This window comes from Vigna unguiculata, chromosome 8, assembly GCF_004118075.2.
Source record: "Vigna unguiculata cultivar IT97K-499-35 chromosome 8, ASM411807v1, whole genome shotgun sequence".
NCBI lineage: Eukaryota > Viridiplantae > Streptophyta > Magnoliopsida > Fabales > Fabaceae > Vigna > Vigna unguiculata.
Genome location: NC_040286.1, coordinates 26,650,936 through 26,675,270, shown reverse-complemented (window position 1 = coordinate 26,675,270; position 24,335 = coordinate 26,650,936). Strand labels below are relative to the sequence as shown.

The 24,335-nt window shown below is 34.4% G+C and overlaps 2 protein-coding genes across 2 annotated transcripts; both read right to left on the bottom strand.

Moving 5' to 3' along the window:
• Positions 1-635: 635 nt before the first annotated feature.
• On the bottom strand, positions 636-11,387 carry LOC114194307. Its single transcript, XM_028084437.1, has 22 exons — positions 10,940-11,387; positions 10,094-10,699; positions 9,541-9,752; positions 9,356-9,427; positions 9,147-9,281; positions 8,107-8,225; positions 7,711-8,016; positions 6,662-6,749; positions 6,474-6,579; positions 6,271-6,384; positions 5,318-5,481; positions 5,084-5,204; positions 4,690-4,914; positions 4,411-4,601; positions 3,452-3,619; positions 3,240-3,345; positions 2,888-3,025; positions 2,471-2,632; positions 2,197-2,397; positions 1,693-1,887; positions 1,518-1,589; positions 636-1,140 (listed from the first exon to the last, which is right to left on the bottom strand). The coding sequence occupies exons 1-22, from the start codon at positions 10,985-10,987 to the stop codon at positions 988-990; spliced, it is 3,702 nt and encodes a 1,233-aa protein (XP_027940238.1). The 5' UTR covers positions 10,988-11,387; the 3' UTR covers positions 636-987.
• Positions 11,388-14,180: 2,793 nt separating this feature from the next.
• Positions 14,181-20,006, bottom strand: LOC114195620 (glucose-6-phosphate isomerase 1, chloroplastic-like). Its single transcript, XM_028086149.1, has 14 exons — positions 19,274-20,006; positions 19,054-19,176; positions 18,496-18,594; positions 18,317-18,400; positions 17,634-17,777; positions 17,488-17,553; positions 16,429-16,497; positions 16,216-16,323; positions 15,825-15,877; positions 15,608-15,746; positions 15,337-15,493; positions 15,072-15,150; positions 14,561-14,627; positions 14,181-14,461 (listed from the first exon to the last, which is right to left on the bottom strand). The coding sequence occupies exons 1-14, from the start codon at positions 19,778-19,780 to the stop codon at positions 14,327-14,329; spliced, it is 1,830 nt and encodes a 609-aa protein (XP_027941950.1). The 5' UTR covers positions 19,781-20,006; the 3' UTR covers positions 14,181-14,326.
• Positions 20,007-24,335: the final 4,329 nt, after the last annotated feature.

Below are 24,335 nucleotides of genomic sequence, written 5' to 3'. Positions count from 1 at the left end.
GATCTATTTAACTAAGAAGACTTCTTGCAAATTGAACCCACCAAGCCAGCTCTGACTTTCACCTATACTCATCATACAATCATTTAAAATGTCTGGACAATAAAAACTGACTAAAAAAATTAAAAGACCAGAAAAAGGATATGAAAATTAATGCACACCCGAGGCTGTTCCATAGAGAGAATACGTAAATAAAGGCCTTGAATCAAATTTAAGAGATCAAATTACCAAAAAAAAAGTACAAATTACGATATCCAAGCAAACCCCCTAGAAAATGACATCAGGTAAAAACAAATGGTGACATCAAATGTCAAGGTTCCTGTCACAGTAACATGTCAGCTTAAAAAATTTCTACTACATTGCTTGGAATTCCAGAGTTATCAATGAGCAGGAGCTAAACCATGTGATTAATTTAAAAAAGCATCTAATAACCAAAGGTGATAATCAGTTACCAGGATCTGCTCATTTGAACGAGCTCGAAACTAATCAGACCTAGTAATCAAGTTACCTTTTATAAAGCCAGGAATATCGAAACTACCAAAACAATGATTCAGTTTTAATAGGTATACACTGTTAATGTGTAAAATTTTACACTGCTAATCAATAAAAAATTATCCCATATGTTCTAAAAAATATTATAAAAATCAACACTTTTATCATAATCAATTAACAGTGGAAGAACTTTTAATCTGTTAGTGCATATATTTAGTATAAATAAACAGAATACTAATGATGTCAGTGCTAGTTAATCAAGAGACCAAGGTCTGATTAATAGAATGTAAAAAACTAATAAATTTATATATTATTCCTACTACTGCTACCAAGTATTACAATGAGTAATTTACTGTATATATACCATGTATAGAAAAAATCACTATTCCTCATTGAAAAGCACATTGATCTTTCTGGGAGCAGTTGAGTTGCTTGCTCCTACTACAAAATTGGTGACCCCCATGTATGCCTCTCTTCATATTTACATGTAGAATTGGCCTAATAGTAAAATGTGTTGTCCTTGTGATTGGGAGCATCCTTGCATAGCATGGAACGAACTTCCATGATGGATCTAGGTGGCTCCAGGTCTTTCTCATGCAATGCATTTCCTAGAAGCTGCTGTATGTGTGAAGCAAACGTATCATCCAGAATCTGCACAATATTACTTCAGGTCACAAATCATAACCTAAAGTACACAGCATATAGAAACAATACAAGGAATGAATGCCTTTCTGGCATTTTCACTATAGACAATGGTATTTTGACAGTCAAATTTTTTTTAGCCCCATTTGACACTACTACCCTTTACTACTTCTAACTTTCTCTTATTCTTAACAAATCCAAAAGTTTTTTTTTTTTTTTTATGACCCTTTAATCTCTACATAAGTGTCAAATTCTACATAAGTGTCAAATGGTGTCAATCGACCGTTTTCCTTCACTATAAAGCAATCAATCTAGAGCAATATTCTTTGAGACCTTTATAACTATACAACAGAGACAGACTGTTAAGCTGTTAAGTAGTTACTCACAGATACAGCGACCCTTGAGCCTTTGTACCACGATCTATTCTCTTTTCTGTTCTCCAAGAAACTTAAAATTTCCTGTTAAATCAGAAATATACCGAGATATGATGCAATTAATATTTGTCTCAAATCTAAGATGCTCAAAGGCAAGGTAACAGATTCCAGATGAAAGTGAACTGACCTGTCCCATACGATCCCAAAAACCTCTACAGATGGCAATGAAAACATGAGTCTCAAAGACACTGTGAAGGTGACTTATGGTACTAGCCAACTGATCTTTCAATGGTTGCATTCTACTTCTTAGATCAGACTCCACCACAGTTTCTTTCGATTCTTGAAGAATCTTTTTTAATTTTGTGGTATTCTGTAATTTTGTCTGAAACGACAAGGAAAAAGCTATTAGGATATACTTGAATACTTGATTATTAACACTATTCTAAAATGTGAACAAGAAATTGATACTAATATGAAGAAAAAAATAACTTCACAGGCAAGTTAATCAATTTTTCCATTTATAAATATCTGCTCAGTATTTACTCCATTATAAAGCCGAAAAAATGAGATTTAGACAATTTGAAATTTATTGATATGTGCTTAAATATCGTGACTGCAGTAATGCTCTACCTACACAAGTCAAGTATTATGTTAACAAGAACCATAAATTTTCTTTCAAAAGACTACTAACATTTTCAGCTAGTTTCTCCACAATAGCTTGCACGTAGTTCCTGAACTTTGCTCTCAGCATCACTGTCACCTCACTAAGTCTCTCACCAGGTGTTGTATTTCCAACATTTGGCAAGCAAGAACCCCATGTCTTGAACTGGGATTCAACCCTGGGACGCAGGATGTCGAGCATTCTCTTCAAGGAATTCAAAAGAACTCCGAGCTGGAAAAAGTAAAGAAATTTTAAATAAAGTATCAAAGACACGAAAAACAGTTTTTCCAGAAATTAAACTCACCTCATCAGGAACCACATAGGCACATGTATTTCGTTTGGCAAGCTTTTGGACATATTTAAGCCCGAATTTCTTAGGAGCCATGCTTTCTTTGAGAGGAGATAATACATCTGCATATTGTTTGTCTAATGCTTCCACAATGGCCTTCTCAATATCAGCTATGGCCTGTTGCCAAATTTTTTTTCAAAAAATTAATCAAACTGTCTTCAAAATTTTGGCCATCAAATACAATAACAGACTTAGAGCCAAGGAATAAAAACTCCTGTTCTAAAATGGCCTTTTTAATATAGGAAATAATTGAAAGAAAGAAAAATCTCAAGGATAGGTATTTGTTTGTGGAAGAGATGAAAAGGGAAATGGATAGTATCAAAAGTTTATGGGTAAAAAGGGGAAAGAAATAACAAGAATTGGCATACATACATTCTCTAGAACCAAGGTATATTCTGGCCATCGGCAAATGATGACCTCATAGTCTGTCAATGTCTCCTTCAGCCGCTCATACATGTCATCAACAAAGGGAGTAGTAGAATGCTGTGTTCTAACTCCAGACCATTTCACCTGCAACAGCAATGCATTTAGATTATAAACCCTGTTGTCACAACAATTTACTGCAGAAGAAATGTAGTGGTTAAGGTAAAATTAATTTTAGGGTTTATAATTAAGTCCTGAAGACAATCAAAAGATTACTTGAGACCTAGTTAACCTAAAGGGAATATCTTCCTGAAGACAATGAAATATGACAATATTAATACTATATCTTAAATGTAAGTACCTTGTCTAATTTGCATGACTCCAGCAGAGATAGACGTTTATCTTGTATCCAAACAAGAATATACAAATGGAATAGCTCTTTTGCGTCTACCCCACCTTTGATGGAACTAAGGAAATAAAACAAGTTAGATCTGTGTAGTAGAAGGGATTCATTCTTTGACTAAAAAGTCAGGGCATACTTAGTGTCTCCAACTAAAGCATAACAACACTTACCCAATACCCCAGCTTACAAGGTCTCTCTGAAAATCTGATGTTGCAATAACAAGTTCTGCTACAGGTGATGATGGCCCTGATGGTGGACAAGATATGAGGAATGCTCGCAATCTATTGCAAAGCTCTGTGCTGTATATGGAAGCAGAAAGATTTGGCAGGTCCACAAAGCTGTGAAAATATTGAACCAGCTACATTAGAACCTTTAACATACAATAGCAATCTGATAAACTAACACAATAATACTTTAAAACTAAGGAAGATGAAATTTGAAATGGATCTAATAATGTGATTGAATTTAATGTCTGAGTCAAGCTCAAAACAAAAGTAATCATTGTAGAAGAAAGGGATGTTGTCACATGTGAATACAGACTCAAGATAACAGTTGCAGTTAAAGACAAAACGCAACATTTTTGTTTACAATATGTAAATTACATGTTCGTTTCATAGTTTGGCTGTAACTTATTCATTTACTATAAGCTTTAACACCAGGTCTAATTTTTTGGAACTTAAAATGTACAGCATTTAGTCCTGATAAGGATGAAGAAAAAATATCATGGTTAAAAATGGGAACAATAAAATCAGTTAGTCCCTTCAATAGTTTTGCTGAGGACTTTTGTACAACTCATTGGACTTGGTAAGGAGTAATAATATACTGCTATATAGTACCCAATACTGATATATTACCATTCTATAAGCTAATAACACTAGTTAATAGCAATTTCATTATAAATTTCCATTAAGGTAGCCCTGAAAAAGTAGACATCCCACTGTGTAACCATCAATTAAATAGAAGAACAGAAAGTCTATCTACATTTAGTAGCGTTTCAAGATTAGAAGAGATGCACATAACACAGCACATATTTATTTGCATGTAAGCAAAATTAAAGATGAGATATGATACACATAACCTACATCAAAGTTCTAGAAAAAAAAAATGGAGTCCTTCAAACAAATAATACCTAGGAAGTATATTTTGATTATGAATCTGGATATCCGTATAAATCTCATTTCTAAGATTTATACATAGGGTTTTCATCTTCTGGTAAGCAGTAGACATAGCTATGCCATCCATCAAACTGCTTTCATTATTTTGTGCAATATATTCATCTGTTTCACTCAGGTGCCTCTTGGACCTCTTCTTTGCGGCAACCTAGCAAGATACCAATTTGTCAATTAAATTGCAATGTCATGAGTATACAATTAGCGATTGTTGTCATAAAATATAAATTATATCTAACCTGGAAATAGTGACAAAATGCAGTTTGAGCCTCAGGAGATAAGATATCATGAAGAAGCTTGTAAAGTTTAACAGCAGGTTCCAATGCAGGCGCTGCATGGCCAGTTGCTGATTTGAAAACCTCTATGATGCCCGAGAAAGAAGATTCATCCAGTGATTTGTAGTTCTCAAAAACAAGAGTTAGTATATGTTCAATTTGATCCTTGGTCTCTCCTAGTATTCGGTTCTGGAGATGAACAATAATAACACTATGTTAGACAGACAAAAAATCAATGAATTTGATAGTAAACAAATGCTAACAAAACAATCAGTTCAGGTATATTGACTACATCTAAAACATTGAAGTGGCTAGTTGAAGTTATATGACAAGCATAATAATTAAATGTCAAAGATACCTCCTGGTGACTCAAAGAAGTCTTGCCATTGCCCTTCATGATAACAGGTGCTAGTAGATTACACACCAAGTTGAGGCAGTCTGCTGTAGGTGTCGCCACATCCATGACATAAGATAGATATCTATTTAAAAAGAATTTTGTGAACACCTTATTATAATAAAATGAAAAAAGTGTGAAACTACATATTAAAGAAATCAAATCATTTATAGCAATTGCAGATCAACTTTACATTACCTCAACTTGGTATATATCTCAGATACTCCATAATAGGATGCAAACTCAGTCAAAAGCCATTTCCATGGACCATGCAACATTAGGTTCCTCTGCTGAAAGCCCTGAATTTTCATTGCAACTTCCATAACTAAGTCATAGGCAACTGTCTCTGCTACAGAACCATACTGGTATCACAAAAAATAATAAAATGTGAACACGCGAGGCACATTATATTAGAATACTCAAGAAAATATAAGAACAAATAATTAAACATGTGACTACTCCAACATAAAGCACACAAAATTTTTATTCCCTTCTGTCGGAATAATTATATCTTAGTTTCTTTCTAATTTTCTGCACACACAACAAAATAAAGGGGGTTGGCTGACGGGGGCACCTTCCTGTGACTTGAAATATTGGCCCCCCGCATTGTTTGAGAAATGTTTGCAGTTTTCATTGTTTTCAGGGACCAGCATTCGTATACAGTTCATTCAAAACAAAAAACAAAAGTATGTCTAATAGCTACATATCATGGCATACATACAAATAATGTGGCATACTTATAATTGGAAAACAATAAAAGTTTCTTGAGCTAAACAGGCCTTTAATCTGCATCTGACCAAAATCATGCAAATGATATGTCAGACAAATGAATGTAAATACAGTTTAACATGAAAAAAAAAATACATAATCAAATTGTACTGTATTTTGGCAACCAAAAAACAAATTCAGTCCTAGACATCATATCATGGATGTGAAAGTAACTTCAAACATCTGTGTGGTAAGCCCTGGGAATTACCACGAGGTATGATTATGTTTTCTATTCCAAATCATTTTTCAGTTCCAAGAATCCTGGCTCTTTTATGCTGCCATGATAGCTTGACTATGATTTAAGAAAGTACAGATTACAGGATTTGAAGCTCTGTTACAGCTTTATGTCCAAAAACACTTGCTCGTTGTTCACAGTAACTAACCTTAAGATGACTATTATCATCTGCACTTGTTGAGTAATTTATATAAAGTTGTAACTTGCCCACAAGCTCATGGTCAGGTTCGCGATAAATAGGCCACCAGCGTAATTTGTCAGCCTGTTTCAGTTGAACATAAATTCCATCATATGATCATCACTCAAGACAGGCAATAATAACACTCAGAGACAAACACCGTACAATATTACCGGATCATCAGCTATAGTAGCCACTTGGACAAGAACACGACCAAAATGCTTTCCCTTGGAATCTTGAACTTCAACAAGTAAATCATCTCCAAGGCTATCTGGAAAACTGTACAAGTATTCAGAAAACTATTCAAGAGGTAACAATCATAAAAATTGAAAAGACAAAAAGACAAACAAGAAAAACTTACAACATATGGACTTCACTAGATCCCGGCTGCAACCTTACTGCATCATCTTCAACTATGCTTTTCAGCCTTAAGAAACATGAGTATGTCTCTGATCACATGCATAGGTAGAAAAATAAATAACATTAAACAAGCCCAGTGAAATCCAAATTAGTGAAATGAGAATCGAGTAGGTACAATTAGAACTGAAGTATCATGAAACACAGACAAAAGTAATAAAGCATGCAAGGAAGTATAAAAGTTCAACAAAGATCCATAAATTCCGAAAAAACTGATTATATTAAAACAAAATGAAATACTTTTTTTGACTCAGCTGTAACAGGAGTACGATCAAAGTATTATCTTATAACTACTGAGAAGGTTAGTTCAAGCCAGGGAGTATACCTGATAGCTAGACTACAGCACAATAATTTTTTCTCAGGTAATAATAATATAAGATAGAGAGAGGGGAGGCTTCCTAGTTATAGATTTAGGGAGAGACACAAGTGTCAATGAGACCTCACAAACCGCAGTAGGAATTGGTCAACTTTTATGTAGACTCCATTCAATCCTATTCCGACCTTTATGTCAACCACTATAGCTACAATGGAATTTTAACCGTGTCAAGCTACTAACGATTGAAATGTAACACATGACAATGAGTTTGTTAAACTACAACCAAATGACTAAATGCAATGCTTTCATAAAAATCATCACAACTATAATAAAATATTAATCAAGGCAATTACATACAGTAACATTGCAAATGTTTTAAGTGCTATCTCATTTAAAGAATTGCATAGAAAAAAAAAAACCATGCACATAAAGACACCATAAGGAGTACACACAACTATTACAAAATTCCAAGGACTAAGGAGTACACACAACAACACTAGGGGCCAAATCTGTTAGTTTCACAGAAAGCCAAAACTCAATTAGACCAAATTTCTTCCTAGAGTTAAACAAGTCTGATATTTCGGTCACAATAGAAATATTGAGAACGAATTTTTTTTCAGACAGTTTTTTCCATAATGCATAGAGATAATGAATAATTATAATGCATGTTAACATACCTTGCACAACTTCATATGATGATGAATTATTCCTTAGAGTTGTTACGCCAACCTTCAGGAGTCCAGATACTTGCTGTATGTAGCGGGTACTAGCATGCACATATGCCAAGCTTTGTCGAGCCAAGGAACCATTTGCAGGCACACGTGGAACAAATCGAATTCTTCTGAGAGCTTGCCATCCAGCAGATAGTGACGATTGCAAATTGGAGAAATGGTATCGCACAGAGTCCATTTTAACTTTGTTTGTCATTATCGATGACATGCTACAGCCAGTAGGAGGGTCCAAGCCCATTTTGACTTTACGAACTGCAAAGTGAAGAATGTCTAAACAAGGATGCTCTTCTTGGGATGATAAGTTAAATAATTTTATTAGTAAAAGGTAACATGAGAATGTACCTTGCACCTTCATCTTGCCAATAAGTTTTTTGGGTTTTGGAGCAATACCCTCACTGGAAGGCTCTGCATTGCTCTTCACCATTAGCTCATCTTCTGATTGTAATAGTATCTGCCGTAATCTACATATACCAAAAAAGGAATCCAATAAGAGCAGAGGAACCAAAATAATAGTCAAGGATCAATCATTAAAAAAAAAAAAAACTGTTAAATATAGGCATGTGAATGGTTAAATATATATCACACTCACTTCATAGGAGACCAAGTGCCAAGAGAAGTAGTAGAAAGCTTTGGAAAAGAAAGGTGTTCACGTGATTTTCATCAACCTTGGTTCATAAAATAAAGTTATATTTAATGACAAGACAGACACTGTCCCCTGTTGTCTCCCTACTTATTCCTGAGAATCATGCAAGTAAAATGTTTACTTATTTCATGGTTGCAGAAAAATAACGTTTTTATTCAATGTTTTGGCCAGAGTCAGCATGACATAATAAACACCTGTGTTAGATTCTCCACAAGACACTATACACTGTAATATGTAGACTTAGCACCATTTGTGTATATTCATGGAAAATACACAATAGAAAAAGCCTTATTTATGGTTTTTATAGACTTATAAAAAGAATAAGACCAAGTGCCAAGAGAAGTGGTAGAAAACTTTGGAAAAGAAAGGTGTTCACATGATTTTCATTGACCTTGGTTCATAAAATAAAGTTTTATTTAATGAAAAGAAAGACACTGTCTCCCGTTGTATCCCTACTTATTCCTGAACCACCATCTGAATGGAATCATGCAAGTAAAATGTTTACTTATTTCATGGTTGCAGCAAAATAATGTTTTTTTTTTCAATGTTTTGGCCAGAGTCAGCATGACAAAATAAACACCTTCGTTAGATTCCCCACAACCATTTGTGTATACTCATACACAACAGGAAATAGCCAGAGTATCTTTACCAGAACTAAATACAGCAAGACTAGAGGAAGGAGAGGGCAGAAGAGTGCAGAAGAGGGAAAAAGAGAAGTGGAGGAAGAATCTTAACTTACCCAAATGAATCCCTAAGTAGAGCACATTCATTTTCCAAAAACATAGGAGCTTCCATACACTGCATTGCCCAAGCATGAAGGCAAAGGCGCACACAAGCATCATATGCAATCACTCCATGCCATGGCCCAAGAGCACTGAAATGAATTTACACAGAAATTAGCCACACCCAAGGAGAAAGTATTGAGCACAATCAAAGAGGATGAAATACCTTGCATGAAATGTTGGAAGGCGGGGTGGGTGTGAATTTGAAGATGTAGCAGCCTCTGAACCGGTAGCAGTTCTGTAAATATAGAACAGATCAAATAATATTGGTTAGCTACACATTCACATAAACTGTTCAGCTAAGATGTCATGTACTTTTGAAAAGGTTAAAAACTCAAATGTCTTGCTAACCTAACAAATTGATCAGGGCTCCCACTTTGAACATGGTTTTCTATCTTATCCCCTGACACGGATTTCAAAGTACTTGATTCAGCTTTGTTTGGAGAAATATGAGCTCTGGAAGTGGGGATTTCCTTGTGTGTTTGTCTGATATCTTGAGTAGAACCAGAAAATGGGGGTGCACTGGGAATGTCATCATCTTCATCATCAGATATTCTTCCATGCTGGGAATTTCGTAACACAATTCAAGAAGTTAGACTAATTTCAGCAATACATTTCAAAGATGAGAAAATATAAAAGGAAATAATAGAGACCAAGAAGAGGCACATTGCCAATACAACAACAGTGATTGATGCAGCATCTGCCTTATCGAATACAAATCTTAAATAACAGTATATAAAAAGCCTGTTGTTCTATAAATAAAGCTTTTTGTCACCATCCAAAGTTTCATAAAAAAAAATCATATTAGCAATTATACCAAGAAAATTTTCAGTATTACTGAATACTGTAGGCCACATTACAGCCATTCACTTCAATAGTTTATACCATATCCACCATTCCATACCTTCTCTACAGCACTTTTCACATTCATCCTTGAAGGCACACTAGAAGCATACCCTTCAGACAAATAAGTTCTACTTCTTGGCAGAGCTCCATTGATACTTCCTCCTACCTGCGTGGTAGAGAATTCAGAGCTAGCAGCGGAATCCGATGAATCATCCTCTGTGAAGCCACTCTGCCGCACATTAGCAACCCCCCTCATCACCGGATCCCTCACAGTGCCAGGTCTACCAACCAGTGTTTCCCTGGAAGAACTGACCTCTGAGTATGTATAATCACTCCCATAGCGGGGTCCTCTCTGATTGAAGTTTCCAAGTCTCCTAGCAGCACCATTGGGAATTCTTCGATCTTGTGGTGATGAATCCAATGAGTACCTGCCACCATAAACTTCTTCCTCCGATTCAATGCTGTCATCGTTATCAGAATTTGAAGCACTATCTCCAGTCTCACCCGGCACAACTGTAGATACAGGAATTGCATTAGCAGGAAGATGCCCACTCCTGAATTTTGCTGGGGGTGGTAGCCCAAACCCTCTACCAGCACCACTCTTCATCCCACTGATGGGATCATTGCGTGATCTCAATCCAGTGTTTGAGATTGGAACTTCCTTCTAAACACCAACCAAACAAAAAAAAAAAAAAAAAAAAAATCAGATTTTTCACATACACTAATGTAGTGGGAAAAGTGTTCCAGAACACCAACACAAAAATTAAACAAAAAAAAAAAAAAAACAAAACAAAAACCACAACTTTACATACACTACCCAAGTTAAGAAAACCACAAGTGGGTTATACCCTCAAATAATAAAACTCTTAAAAACTAACAGTCAAAAGGGTCGAGTGATGGTTACCTCTCGGACCCATCGAAGTGCATTTCTGTCAAGACCTTCAGTGAACATCTTGACCTAACCGCCAAATCTAAAATAGAAATCCCTGGAAGGGAATGCACTTCCAAATGAATGGCCTAACACAAAACAATAAGCTTCTGATTAAACAAAAACAACGGGTGCTACAACAAAATCATCCAGATACTACAGCATTCTGATATGCAAGAGCACACAGATTAGAAGGGTTTGAGTGGAGAAAAGAGGGTACCAACGGACAAAAGGAAATAAATAAAGCCTCAATGAGAGACTGGAATCAGTTGAGAGAGAGAGAGTAGAAATAGAACTATAAACGTAATGGGTGCGAGATTTGAGGGAGAAAAAAAAAAAAAGGAAAGGGTTTGCTTAATCAAAAAGCTTCCTTTGGTTTGGTTTCTCTCTCACTCACAAACTCAGAGAGTGAAAAGAAGAAAAGACCCACAAAACTCAAATACTCTGCGGCTTGTCTCTTTCTTTTGGTGCCTCTGCACTGCACTATTGCTATTCTTCAATGATCTCCATAACACCCAATTATGACCGTTTTATTATTAAAGAAAATATATGATATATTTTAAAAAGATATTCTGTATCTATAACATTCATACAACATTTTATTTATCTTGTAGGAAAATGTTACTAAATTAAAAATCTATGATTTGTATAGGAAAAATGTCATTTCTTGTAATTAGAAATCTTAAAATGAAATCAATGCCATATTTAAAGTTGAGAAGGTAAGTTTACAACTAAACATTTTAAATAAAATTTGTCGTTTTCTCTAGAAGATTACAGCGCTAAAAAAACGTTAATAAAATTCTTTACTCCCTTTCTATAGTTTTTTTATTATTGTGAACCGATAAAAACATATTATTGTGTATCTATATTTACACTTTTATTATAATAAAATAATATAATTTTAAACATGTATCTATATTATATTATATATAACATTTTTTTATACATTTTTTCCAGTTTTACACTTTCATAAGTAACAATTTATAATTTTACCATTTAAGTCATCTTTTTAAAATTTAACCTTTTTAAACTAAAATAACTATTTATAATAAAAATATTACCTGCAAAAACAAAAACTATCTACAAGAAAATTTAAAAAAAAAAGTTTGCATTTAGTTTTTTTAATTAAAATTATGTCATTTTTTATTATTGCTAAAAAAGTGAACACATGTGACACTAATAATTTTAAAAACAATATTAAAAAGTATAAAATTAATTCAATTTAAAATGTATATAATTTTGTATGGTTAAAAAATATATTTGATAATTATTTGTAAGTAAAGTGACATGATTTAATTACTTATTTTTATTAAATAAAAAATGATTTTTATATATTAAAAATAAAATTATTTAAAAGATGAAATTAAAAAAAATATATGTTTCTACAAATATTTTAAATTTTTTAATTTTTATTGATGTAATAAGAAATAGGGTATGTGATTCTATAGTGTATTGTGAACATGACGGTGATTTGGGGCCGTTTGCGTGGTGCCAAACGTCTTTTATTATTTTATGACCGACTAAAAAGGGAAAAAAAATTGCTGAGGGGTGAGAATATAAAGGACAGTAGTTTGGTAATAAGAGACTTGACCGATGAGGAGTGGAAGGAATGGTGGAATTAATTAGTGTTTAAAGGGTTTTTTATAAATATTTAATTCAAACAAACATTAAAGGTTGGATGAAATCAAAAAAATCGAACGTTGGAGTGGGGACACTTTATGGTCTTTTGTCTTTAACAATAAAATTCTTGGTTGTGTGAAGGAAAAATGAGCAAAAGAGCAAAAGGGACCCACAAAGCACATGGTGGTGGCCCCACATTTGGCCTAATCTATTTCTTTGTTTATGTTTACATATGATGTTGGCTACTAAGTTCCTCACAAACCAGCCACTGGTTCAAGTTGGTTGGTTAGGAGGGTGAAAGAAGGTGAGTGGTATTGAAGAGAAATCTGGTTATATGGTTTTCAGAAATTTGTTGCGACAGCCACATGGAATATGCTTCAAGTTGACGGCTAGAATCATGAAGAGTGTTAGCCCTGACTTTAATTTGAAAATTTTCGAATGTCAATATAACGATAAACTTTTTATGATATTTGACATTTTCCATTTCAAATATTCAATCATTGCACTATCATTTTGACATGGGAGTCCCACTGCTACTTGGTTTTGGTTTTTACCTTCTGCTGCATAGTGTGCAAGTAAATGAATTATAGATGCATACATGCACCAAACTTTTTTAATTTCAGTGACACTTCAACTAAACTCAATTAATATATATATATATACGTTACGATGATCTTCTGACGTGTTACGAGAATATAAAAACAATAGAGAGAATTAAATTAAATAAAAGCGTTATGATATTTGGGTAATAATGGAGGAAGTTATTGTGTTAGAGAAAGATGGGTCATGTTATAGGCATGGTGCGGTGTGGAACACACCTGAGAATCCATTCGGCACAAAGGTGCAAGAGAAGAGAGACGTTTTACGTTAAACTGAATCAATGTGAACGCGTTTGGACAGCCAAGCAACAGGAGTGTTTCAAATTCTACTGACAGCTGCGTGTGAAAGGTTAGTCTGAGAGAATAAAAAAATGAGGGACCAAATAATCAGACAACTTGGTTGAAAAAGGCCTGATTCGACCTAATTCTTATGTTTATTGTCTGATAGAAACATTTTACGTTCAATTGTCCCCTTCATTGGTTTTGTTAGGTACAATATCTATCAAACTTGTAAATGTATGGCTCATGGTGCGTACCTTCTCAAACGTAAACATTATTATGTAATATTGATTGTTAAAATAAATGGTCTGATCTTAACCAATTTTTTAAGTTGTATTTAATTGTGTTAAAGAAGTATTTTAAAGTTAGTCGTGGGAATTCATTTGTCAGGATCTGCACTCGGAAGCAAACAGTTGTGACTAAGTCAGCAACACATGTAAAGGAAGGGATTTAAGGTAGCATCACACATTACGATGTATTGCATTACCTTACTGACGTGGTGCTTTTTTATGTAATGCTTATTCTACTATATAACATTGTATCTAGAAAGGCTCGTCACGATGCTTTTATGGAGAAATTCTGGTAAAAGGTCACACTAGTTCTATAAGGACCAGTTTGCTTAATTGTAAATTAATATCTAGATCCTCCATTTCTTTCTATGATACATTCAACTGCTAAATTAAATATGACTCAAATAGATCACCTAAACTCAACCAGCCTCCCAAAAGTTCGTCTAAATAAAATGAAAGAAAAAGATTATCTTCATTGTAGATGGAGAGATCCAACAACCAAAACAATTTATTGCTTTTTGATGGGTATTCACACACATCTATAACGTTATGAATGAGGATTTCGTTAGTTTAACTCATGCGTACAGTTCATCGAGATTACACTCCCCAAGAAAAACCTTAATGCTCCGTGGAGAACCGCAGTTACCTTCTGCAATTAGTGCTCTGTCGTTGGCAGCCATATGAGCAATGATCTTGTAAATCATTTCAATCTGCAAAAAGTAAAATGTTAGTAAATTTATCAGACTCGCGGTTCTTAATGAAAGTTTAAGAAAATTAATATACGGAAGCGGTGGGGCAGCAGTATATACATCTTCTGGGGCATGGCAACGGTCAGCGACTTCTTCAAGTGTTAATGGTTCGACAGGCTCGTTGCAGCTGAAGGCAAAAATAGATAAACAGCAATCAGTGATGGATTTAGCTGGGCATTTGATTGGTAAAGAATATGGATGCTATGTACAAAGCTTAGTATGAAATCCAAATATCGATCCTCTTCTATTATCTTTCATGGTGTGCGTATATACAGCATGCACAACATTGGGTTAACAACAAAAATTCAAAAAGATTATTATACCAAGAGATTCAAATTCAAAGCTTCTACGTTCTTGCAACAAGTCAACTGCATGATAAGTAAACAAAATGATAGGAACCAATGCTGAGCACCAGGATACATTATAGTTCCACAGCTACACTCGATTTAAAAATACCCACCTATAGCTTATAAGTTCTTCTGAACTCATACATTCAGAGGATCGGGACATGCATATATCATATATTTTTGAATATTTCTTGCTTGCTATTTACAAGCATACTACAACGTACCTAGCTTCATTTAGCACTGCCAATACCCGCTTCTGAAGTGCTAATACTTCTCCTGCGGCTTTCTTACCAGCTTCCACACCTAATTATCAGCGGCAGTTAAATGAGAATGATGACCTAATTGAGTCTCTAAAGGAATAAAACAATTTAATTTGCATCAATCAAACTTCCAAATCAACCAGGATCAAGTGAGAACGCAAGGATGATTTTCAATACTTCACTGAGATCCAGAAAATCCTAAACTAGATATCAAATGTGTACAGCTTACCAGGTTGGTGATACGCATTTATGTTAACAATCGAGGCATATATTCCAACAGCCCGCTCATAAAGGGCTATTAGGGCGCCAACTGATCTGGGGTTCACTTCTTGCACCGTGACTGTGAGAGATTCACGGTTATTGGCATACAGGGCTGACCTTGTTCCCTGAAGAAACTTCATATTTTAGCACTATGCACACATAACAACTAACCAAATCAATATTTAAATAGAATCACCACCAAATGCAATCAGAAAATATGATTGATTAATTGGTCAGACCTGTAGCATACCAAACAGGTAGTCACCACATGTGACACCTGGTTCAAGCTCCCAATCATGGCCAGGTGGTCTATCACGTAGCACCTCAATGAATGTCACAAAAAAATTGTGCACACCTTCCCTCAGTTGCTGAATGTAGCTGTTTCGGGTAAAATTTATTAAACAATTTAAACCAAAAATTATGCCCAACGAACTTTAAACTAGAATAAAAACTCACGCATGCTGATCCGTGCTTCCTTTATTTCCATAGACACTAATTCCTTGGTTAACCTGTGGAATCAAATTCTGATGGCATTAATTCATGAAGATTTTAAGTTTTTTAAGATTAAGCATCGTCGGAAACTGAGTTTATCAGCAGCACGTTAACCAAGCTGATATATCCCAGGTATGATAAAAGCAAGAGAACTCCATCTATAAGTGTGAAATGTGTGCTTCCTACGTGATTACAATTTACAAAACTACAGATATTAAGATACTGTTTAGCTCTTACTAGATATTGGCAGCTGCAAACTGAATAAAGAAAAATCTATCATTTTCCCCAAAAAACGCAAGACAAGAGTATCAAAATAATGGCAGTAAGAATTTTTAGACACATCACATTCACATACCCGATTACCATCCAAGTCAAACTCCTTGCCAAGAGATTCCATGACCAGCTGTTGCAAGTATCTACTAAATAATAACATACTGTCCTTATATGGAAGGATAACCATATCCTGAGTAATAATAAGGAGGATAGAATCATTATAAGCAATAGTGACACGAAACAGAAGAGAAGACAGTGGCTAATCATTCACAAACCAAAACTATCTGATCCATACTTTTGATCCTACACCATCTGTAGCCCAATACCAACATAAAGCCAGCAAAGCTGCAGGATTATTCCTTATCTGCATAGAAGCGTCAAATAGTAAGAGTTCCTTATGATTGAGGAGAGAGTCAAAAATTGAACGAACAGAATGGTAAAGTAGAAAGAAAGGTGGAAACTGAATTGTACAAGAACACTACATAACAAATGCCACACCAGTTACCACACTTAATCACGCTATGCTTAAAAGAAGGCAAGGGTATTCAAAAAATTGTTTTCTAGAGATATAACCAGCTTATCTTAATTCTAATTTTTCACTAAAAAAGTTTTCTATTCCCACATACCAACATGAATGTTCTCAATTTTTCTTCCTTCACATATTGTTGGACATTCTACCACCAAGAGGAGAAAACGATAGTTTGCATGGCCACAAAAGCATGTTATAGGATGAAATTAAACATGCTTATTCTAAAACAAGCTGATAGTATTGAGTTTTCACCATAATGATAAAAAAGAGCATTACTTTGACAAACATTCACACAACACATCTGTGTCAAGTAATTATAAGCTAGAAGATCCAAACTCAAATCATCTCAGTATTTTAGCTTTAGCATGGATTTTGACACTAAATGTACCCCAATAGATGATTACTGTTTAGCGCTGCAAATTTTACCAAGCTATTGTTTCATTTTATTACTGGTTCTATTGGCAATTTTCAAATTCGTGGTTTTTTTATCTAGGAAAACTAACCACATTGTAAAACTAACCAGTTCTAGGAAATACTTGAAGAACTAGAAGAATAGGGAACCCAAGGACATAGTTTCAAAAAGAATGTATGCAGAAAAAGAAAGAATTACAATGTACATCAAAAACTAAAAAACTCATGCAACAGCAATAGTTGCATTTATAACCAACCAACATAGATACGGTAAGTCATTAAGTAAAAGTTGTTCACTTGTTCCTCTAGGTGTTGCATTGTTATACAGGAAAAACGTTCATCTAAAGAAGCACGACACTAAGGAATCTTAAAATGTTAAAACATTGGATAGAATGTCCAGAAACATTATCATACCACAGTACTTCTATTTGCCTCATCCATTAATGCAGCACCAGCAAGCATTTCTCTGATGTCAATGGTCTGAATCAAGATGCGTTATAGTTTAATATAAAACGTCAAAGTAAAATAGCAATTAGTTGTTATTGTTTAGGGCCAATTACCTGAAGGGCTGCTGGAAGCAGGCCAACCGCAGACATCTCTGATGTTCTACCTCCCACCCAGTCAAACATGGGAAATCTAGCTAACCAGCCCTCAATTCTTGCAGTGTTATCCAACAAAGAATTTTCTTGTGTTATAGCAACACCCTGCATTATACACCATGCAACAACAGATGAAGATTTGTTTAGGTGACAAACTGACAACAGATGTACAAAAGTAGGGCCAATGTCATTGAGAAATTCATAGTAATGCCAACAAAAGAACACATTGCTAATAACTAAAATTGTGACAGATAAATACTCAAAATAAATATTATATTAAGTTAATACAGAAAGAGATTTTTCATAATTCGAAGACTTTGTGCATGTTGGAATTACGTTTGCACATACGTTAACATCTGTTCACTTCAATCCACCTAGAGACAAGCCTTTCCATTTGCACTTGTTGGATTGGAACATGTGTCTACTGATATCCAAATACACTATTAACCTCACTCTTTCATCAGAGAGTGGAAAAAAACCCTTAAATAATTGAAGAGGCTCAGTTATATGTACACAAGGCAAGAAAATCTGTGAAAATAGAAGCCATAGAAATGACCTAAAATAATATCTTAATATTTAACACATTGTCATTCAAAAATAATTTAGAAGAAATTTCTAAAGAAAATTAAAACCTGAGATTAAACCTGTTTTGGGAAATTCAATCCAGCTTCACGAAAAGCTTTCTGCACTTCTAACAAGCCATTTCTAGTCTCTGGGGTACCACCACTCTGAAGATAAATCAAAATTCATAATTCAGCGACATACAATAATAAATCCCACTAACACCATATTCAAACAAAAAGAGTATAATCTCCATGCACACCTTTGAAATTACTAGTACAAGTGTCGAAGCTAGCTCAGGCCCAAGTTGTGCGATTTGATGATCAATTCCAGCAGGATCCGTGTTGTCAATAAATCTTATCTGTCAAAAGTCCAAAACATCAATTTTACCCCATAACTATGTGTTTGAGAATGCCTCATTCATATTCCTCAAAGAACAAAGCTTAAGAGATTGTTTGATTTGATAGAATGTTTTCCATTTTCTATAAGTGGAAACATACTTAACTTTAATTTATATGCACTGTCAACCACTGGAAATTCATCATTGTAGTAGAAAAAAAAGTAAAACTTAACAAACTTATCGAACATGCCAGCCAGGCTATTACTAGATGACAATGGTAAAACTCTTTATATCGTCACGGCAAACACTATTTACTCTTTTACCATTTCATATATAAACTTTTGAAAATTGGGGGTACATTTTGCAAACAAAATTGAAGTTTCCAAGCCAGTACATTTTTATTGTCAACCTCTTAAAACTCCAATTACAGGGGAAGTTTCGAACTATGAATCATTCATTTAACTGCTCGGATTGTATTACCTTGAGTGGAGGATTATCCGGAGCCAGCGCCTCCGCCACAAACTGCGGTCCGAGTGCGGAGCCTCCGATCCCAACCGAGAGTATCTGCGTAAACCTCCCCTCCGGCGACGACGGCGGCTTAATCTGCCAAAACGCAAACCACACCGCAATCTATAACCAACCACACCACACGCAATAAATTCGAAACGCAGCTAACCACAAACCGCGACATCGAACTAACCTTACCGCTGACGACGTCGTTAGCGAAGCTGCAAATGGCGTCGAGCGTGTTATCAATCTGCTTTTTGAGGAACGCAGTGGGCGCCCGCGAGGAGTCCCTGAGCCAGTAGTGGCCAACCATGCGCCCCTCATCGGGGTTCGCGATGGCGCCCTTCTCAAGGTCTTCCATGGCGCGAAGCGCCGCCTGAAAGCGGGGCTCCATTTCGCGGACGAACTCTTCGGTGAAGCCGACCCGGCTGACGTCCAGGTAGAGGCCGAGCTCCTTGTGCTGGTAAAGCCACTCCACGTAGCGCAGCCATAGGGCGCGTGAGTCCTTCTCAAGTCCCGCGTGGTGCGGTTTTGTTATCGATGAGAGTTGCGCGGGAGCCTCACGCGCGAGGGAGCGAGGGGGAAAGGGTTTGGAGCGGGAAGGGAATGAAGGAAGAGGGGTGCGGCGTCGTTTTGGAGTGGAGTGGTTTTGGTGGTTGAGAGTTGGAGAGGATGAGCAAATGCCTGAGATTGAGGCCATGGGAAATGAAATGAAGGATTTGTTTGGTAGTTAGTTAGTTAGTTAGTTAGTTGGGGTTTGGTCATTTTTGTTTTCCCAGGATTTTGGTTTGTGAAGTGTTTGTAGAACTGAAATTGAAGTAGAATGAATGAATGTGTTGTTGGAGGAGAGAAGCAGAGAGGAGGAAGAAGAAGGAGTAGCTTTGTGTGATTGTTGGTGACTTGTGTGCTGACTGGGATAATGAAGGGAGTGGATGGTTTTTATTGGTTGGTGGGAATAAACTATCTCTCGTGTGTTACAAAAATAGGGTTCAACTCCAACCACTATTACCTTTCTACCCCCTAGTATATTCCTCCCTCACTTCCTTTGTTCTCAGTGACGTTGTTTCATGACCATGTTGTTTCATTACAATTTTTTACAAATAGTGTTGCATCGAGATGGGTCACATATATTTGTCTCATTTGTTTGTTGACTATAGTAAACAAACATTTGTGGGTTTTCTATACTTCATACGTTATATAATGAGGATTATTTTTGTGTACACATTTTATAATTTTAATTTTTTAAAAAATAACTGATATATTAATATATTTTTTTTAAAAAGTTAACATGAATTTCGTTTTCTTTTTTTTTCTTTGTTACATTTGTAGTTTCTACTTTAATATTCATATATTTCTTATTATTACTTTCAATCTTTTTTTTTCTTTCTTAAATCTTAAAAAATGCAGATACAGGTGTGACAACACCCATATTTCTGCTAGTCTATATATAAAGGAATATCTGGTGGTTACATTTCTATATTTCTGCTAGTCTATTATTAAAGTCGTGGTTTTTTAAATTCAATAATTATTTGACCTTTTAAATAATCATTTTGTTAGATTTAACTCTTCCATTATCTTTAATAAAAAATATTATCTACAAAATAAATAAAAAATATTTATAATAAAATTTACAAAAATATTTATATTTATTTTTAAAATTAAAAAAAAAGTGAACCCACACGTTTTCACGAATATACATAAAAGGAATTAATTTGTAAATATTATTCATATCAAATTACTTAATAAATATTAATACAAATAAATTTCATATTTTAAAAAATTAATTTAAATAATTTTTATTAAGATATAAATTCTAAAATATTTGTGATTTTAATTTTATCAAACTGAATAAAAACATAAAAATATATGAAATCAAATGTTAAGAATTCTTTGGTTTATATATTCATTTGTCTCAATTTTTTCAAAATATTTCGATTGCTCCAATTTTTTTAATCTCAATTAGATTTTAATTTTTAAGATTTTATTTAATTAAGTTTTTTTCATTAGTATTATACCAATTGCGTTAAAGATATGTCACGTATCGGTTTGTGATTTTTTTTATTTGAAAAATGTCTACGCGTTAAGTATACGTCGTACCATGTGATGATGTATAGTACAACGTTTCAATCGTTTCAATGTCAGTTTCATGTATTTTATATTCAATTCAGTCATTGTATTTGTTATTTTGATTCAATTCAGTCCTAGTTTATTTTAGAATGGAGCAACTATAAATTTTAAACAATAATTTCTTAATATACATGCACATTTTCCCAAGTCACACTTAGAGATGTCAATGGAGCAGGTAGGGTACGCGTAGTAGCTCCCTCGTACCCTACCTACTATATAAACATATGCCTCATACCCGTACCCATATCCGTCAGGTATCCGTTATACGGGTACCCGTCTATTTTTTTCATATCCGCGGATATTCACGGGTACCCGTGGGTATTTACAAAATTATTTAAAAAATAAATATTTAATCATAAATTCAAATAAAATAAAATAAAATACATCACTAACATAAAAATAATTATAAAAATAAATATAAAATGACATTCAACATAGTGAAAATTCTTTAATTAGTGTTTTGATCAACAAGTCAAATTTCTCCGATTGATTCCTGAAAAATAATCAAATAATAAACCGATGTCACATGCCAAGTATTCTTATTTTGATTCCATCATTTGATAACAAGCATACCATAAACGTCACTGTTTATATAGGGTTTGATGTATATGCCCAATTTCAAAGAAGGGAAAGAGAAGAATGTCAAGGGGTGTACTTAGAAGAAGACAACATACCAATACTTGAAGTTGGAAGAATAAAGACAAAAGACAAGACAAGATATGCAGCTTAGAAAAAATTAGGTCAAAATGTTTTTTACTAATATATATATATATATATATATATATATATATATATATATATATATATATATATATATATACATATATATATATATATATATGTGTGTGTGTGTGTGTGTGTGTATATGTATGTATATATATTATAAGGGTATTTTTGTGAATTAAAGTTTAGCGGGCACGGGTATCAACGGGTACGGATACTATGATACCCGTGCCCGCCGCGTTAACATGTGGGTATAAAAAATACTCGTACCCGGGGGTAACGGGTATCCATTTTTAATATCTGTTTCCTACCCATTACGGGTTTTATCTGCGGATACCCACGGGTACGGATATTTTTGACATCCCTAGTCACACCTCACACTCAATAACCAGTGATTAAAGAATATCATCCATGCAAGGCCCTCATGGCTCTTTCACAAACAAATATACCTTTGACTTGACCTCCGGAAGACTAGTGTATTAAGTAGACTCTAAGACTTGCACTTGTCATAATTCACCCCTATCTCTTAGGAGTTATAGCTATATAATGGTTAGACAACACCCCCAAGAATATGACAAGGTAAATCCTTATCTAGTAGATTCGATCTCTACCAAATCTACACCTAAAAACCTCATTTGACTTTCACAATTAGGTATCTTTCTCTATATGAGTCTCATACTAGTAGAGTAAAAAAAATCTCATTTCAACTTTGACGTCAATACACTTCACATGTCACCACGCATAGTAGTATTGCTACCATAGGAATCCCTACATTTTCATTGCATGTAATTCATAACAATCATAATACAATTTGCAAAATTTAATCTAACTTCACCATTTCATGTTACTATATTCTCGCTCCACAAATAAATGTCTCGCTCAACGAGTGTCCCCAAGGAAGAGACGCGTTTAATGAGATGTAGGCTCTCTAATTAAGCATACAACCTTCTCACTTAGCGACATGTAGGCTCGCCCTACGAGAGAATACTAGAACTAACTTTCTTAAAAAATCGTCCAGCGAGACTCTCTCATCCAATGAGTCAAGCACACACCTTGCTCTTAGGTTTTTAACATTTTTGTACTTGCTCAATCATGATTTTACTTGCTCGGCCAGTGTACCTCCTAACATCACTTTTGACAAGCTCGCCTAGTGAGTCAAATTTTGCATTCTCACTTAGCAAGTCATTTGCTCACTAACGAATCTACATAATTCTACATATCTAATTCTGATTTGGTTATGTTACTAACCAACCTATTAGGCTTTCCATAGCCTTACACAAGTCTAGCCAGGTCACAACCAAACCATCAGTATAGAAAGCTCGTATCATATATTAAACACTAAAATCAATACTTCACTCATATAGAGACATCATTTCAAATCAAATTTAACACAACAATTTATCACAAGACATTATCATGCAATTCACATCTCATCACACTGCAATATATTTATATTCAAATCTAGCTTTCCCTGCTGTAGAACATATTTTTTTTCATAGAAATGCTTCTAGAACTCTATATTATAGAAGATACTCTAACTATCTACACAAGTATCATATCAAAGAACTAAGCATATCACTAAGATCACAACTAAACATATACCCATTTTGAGCTTATTTGAGGTACATGCATGGTCCTTACAACCAGATATACATCAAAATGCTAAAATGCCTCTAAAAATAAAACAAAAGTGAATTTACATTATTTTCAATTTTGATCGAACATATATGTAACGTTCTATGTTGTGATCCCACTGGTGGTTCCTGATTGTCAATTAGATGTGTAATTTATTATTAAAAAATTATGTATAGTTCAACTTTTTAATAATAAAATAATGGAGTATGTGTCTTCTAAAAAAGGGTTAGATATGTTTTTAGTTCTGAAACTTGGACACAAAATTGGAATTTATCATTGTTCAAAACTTTGATACATTTTGGCTCTCAACTTTCAAAATAAATGGATATAGTCCTCTTAACCAAAATGTGTTAACCTTTTTTTACGTGTTAAACAGCCTTCGAGACTGACATTTAAGCTAGAATGTGTCAGACGGTGTAAGCAACCCAAACGTCGATCTAAAACGCCACTTGACACATAAAAAACATTTAATGCAATTGGGTTAGTATTAATTTTTAAAGTTTGAGAACCAAGTTGCAACAAAGTTTTGCATAGGGACGAATTCTAATTTTGCATTAAAGTTTAAGGACTAAAAACATATTTGACCTTATAATAAACTATGTCTAATACTCTTTACTTCCTTTTCTAGATCCTTAAACAAAGAAAAAAGTTATTTTAATAAATTTCTAACTAGGTAAATTATTTTGTCCTTACTAGCATCGAACATATTCCTAACTTAAAAATAATGAGTGCTTTATTCATAAACTTAAAAATAAAACAAACAAATTATA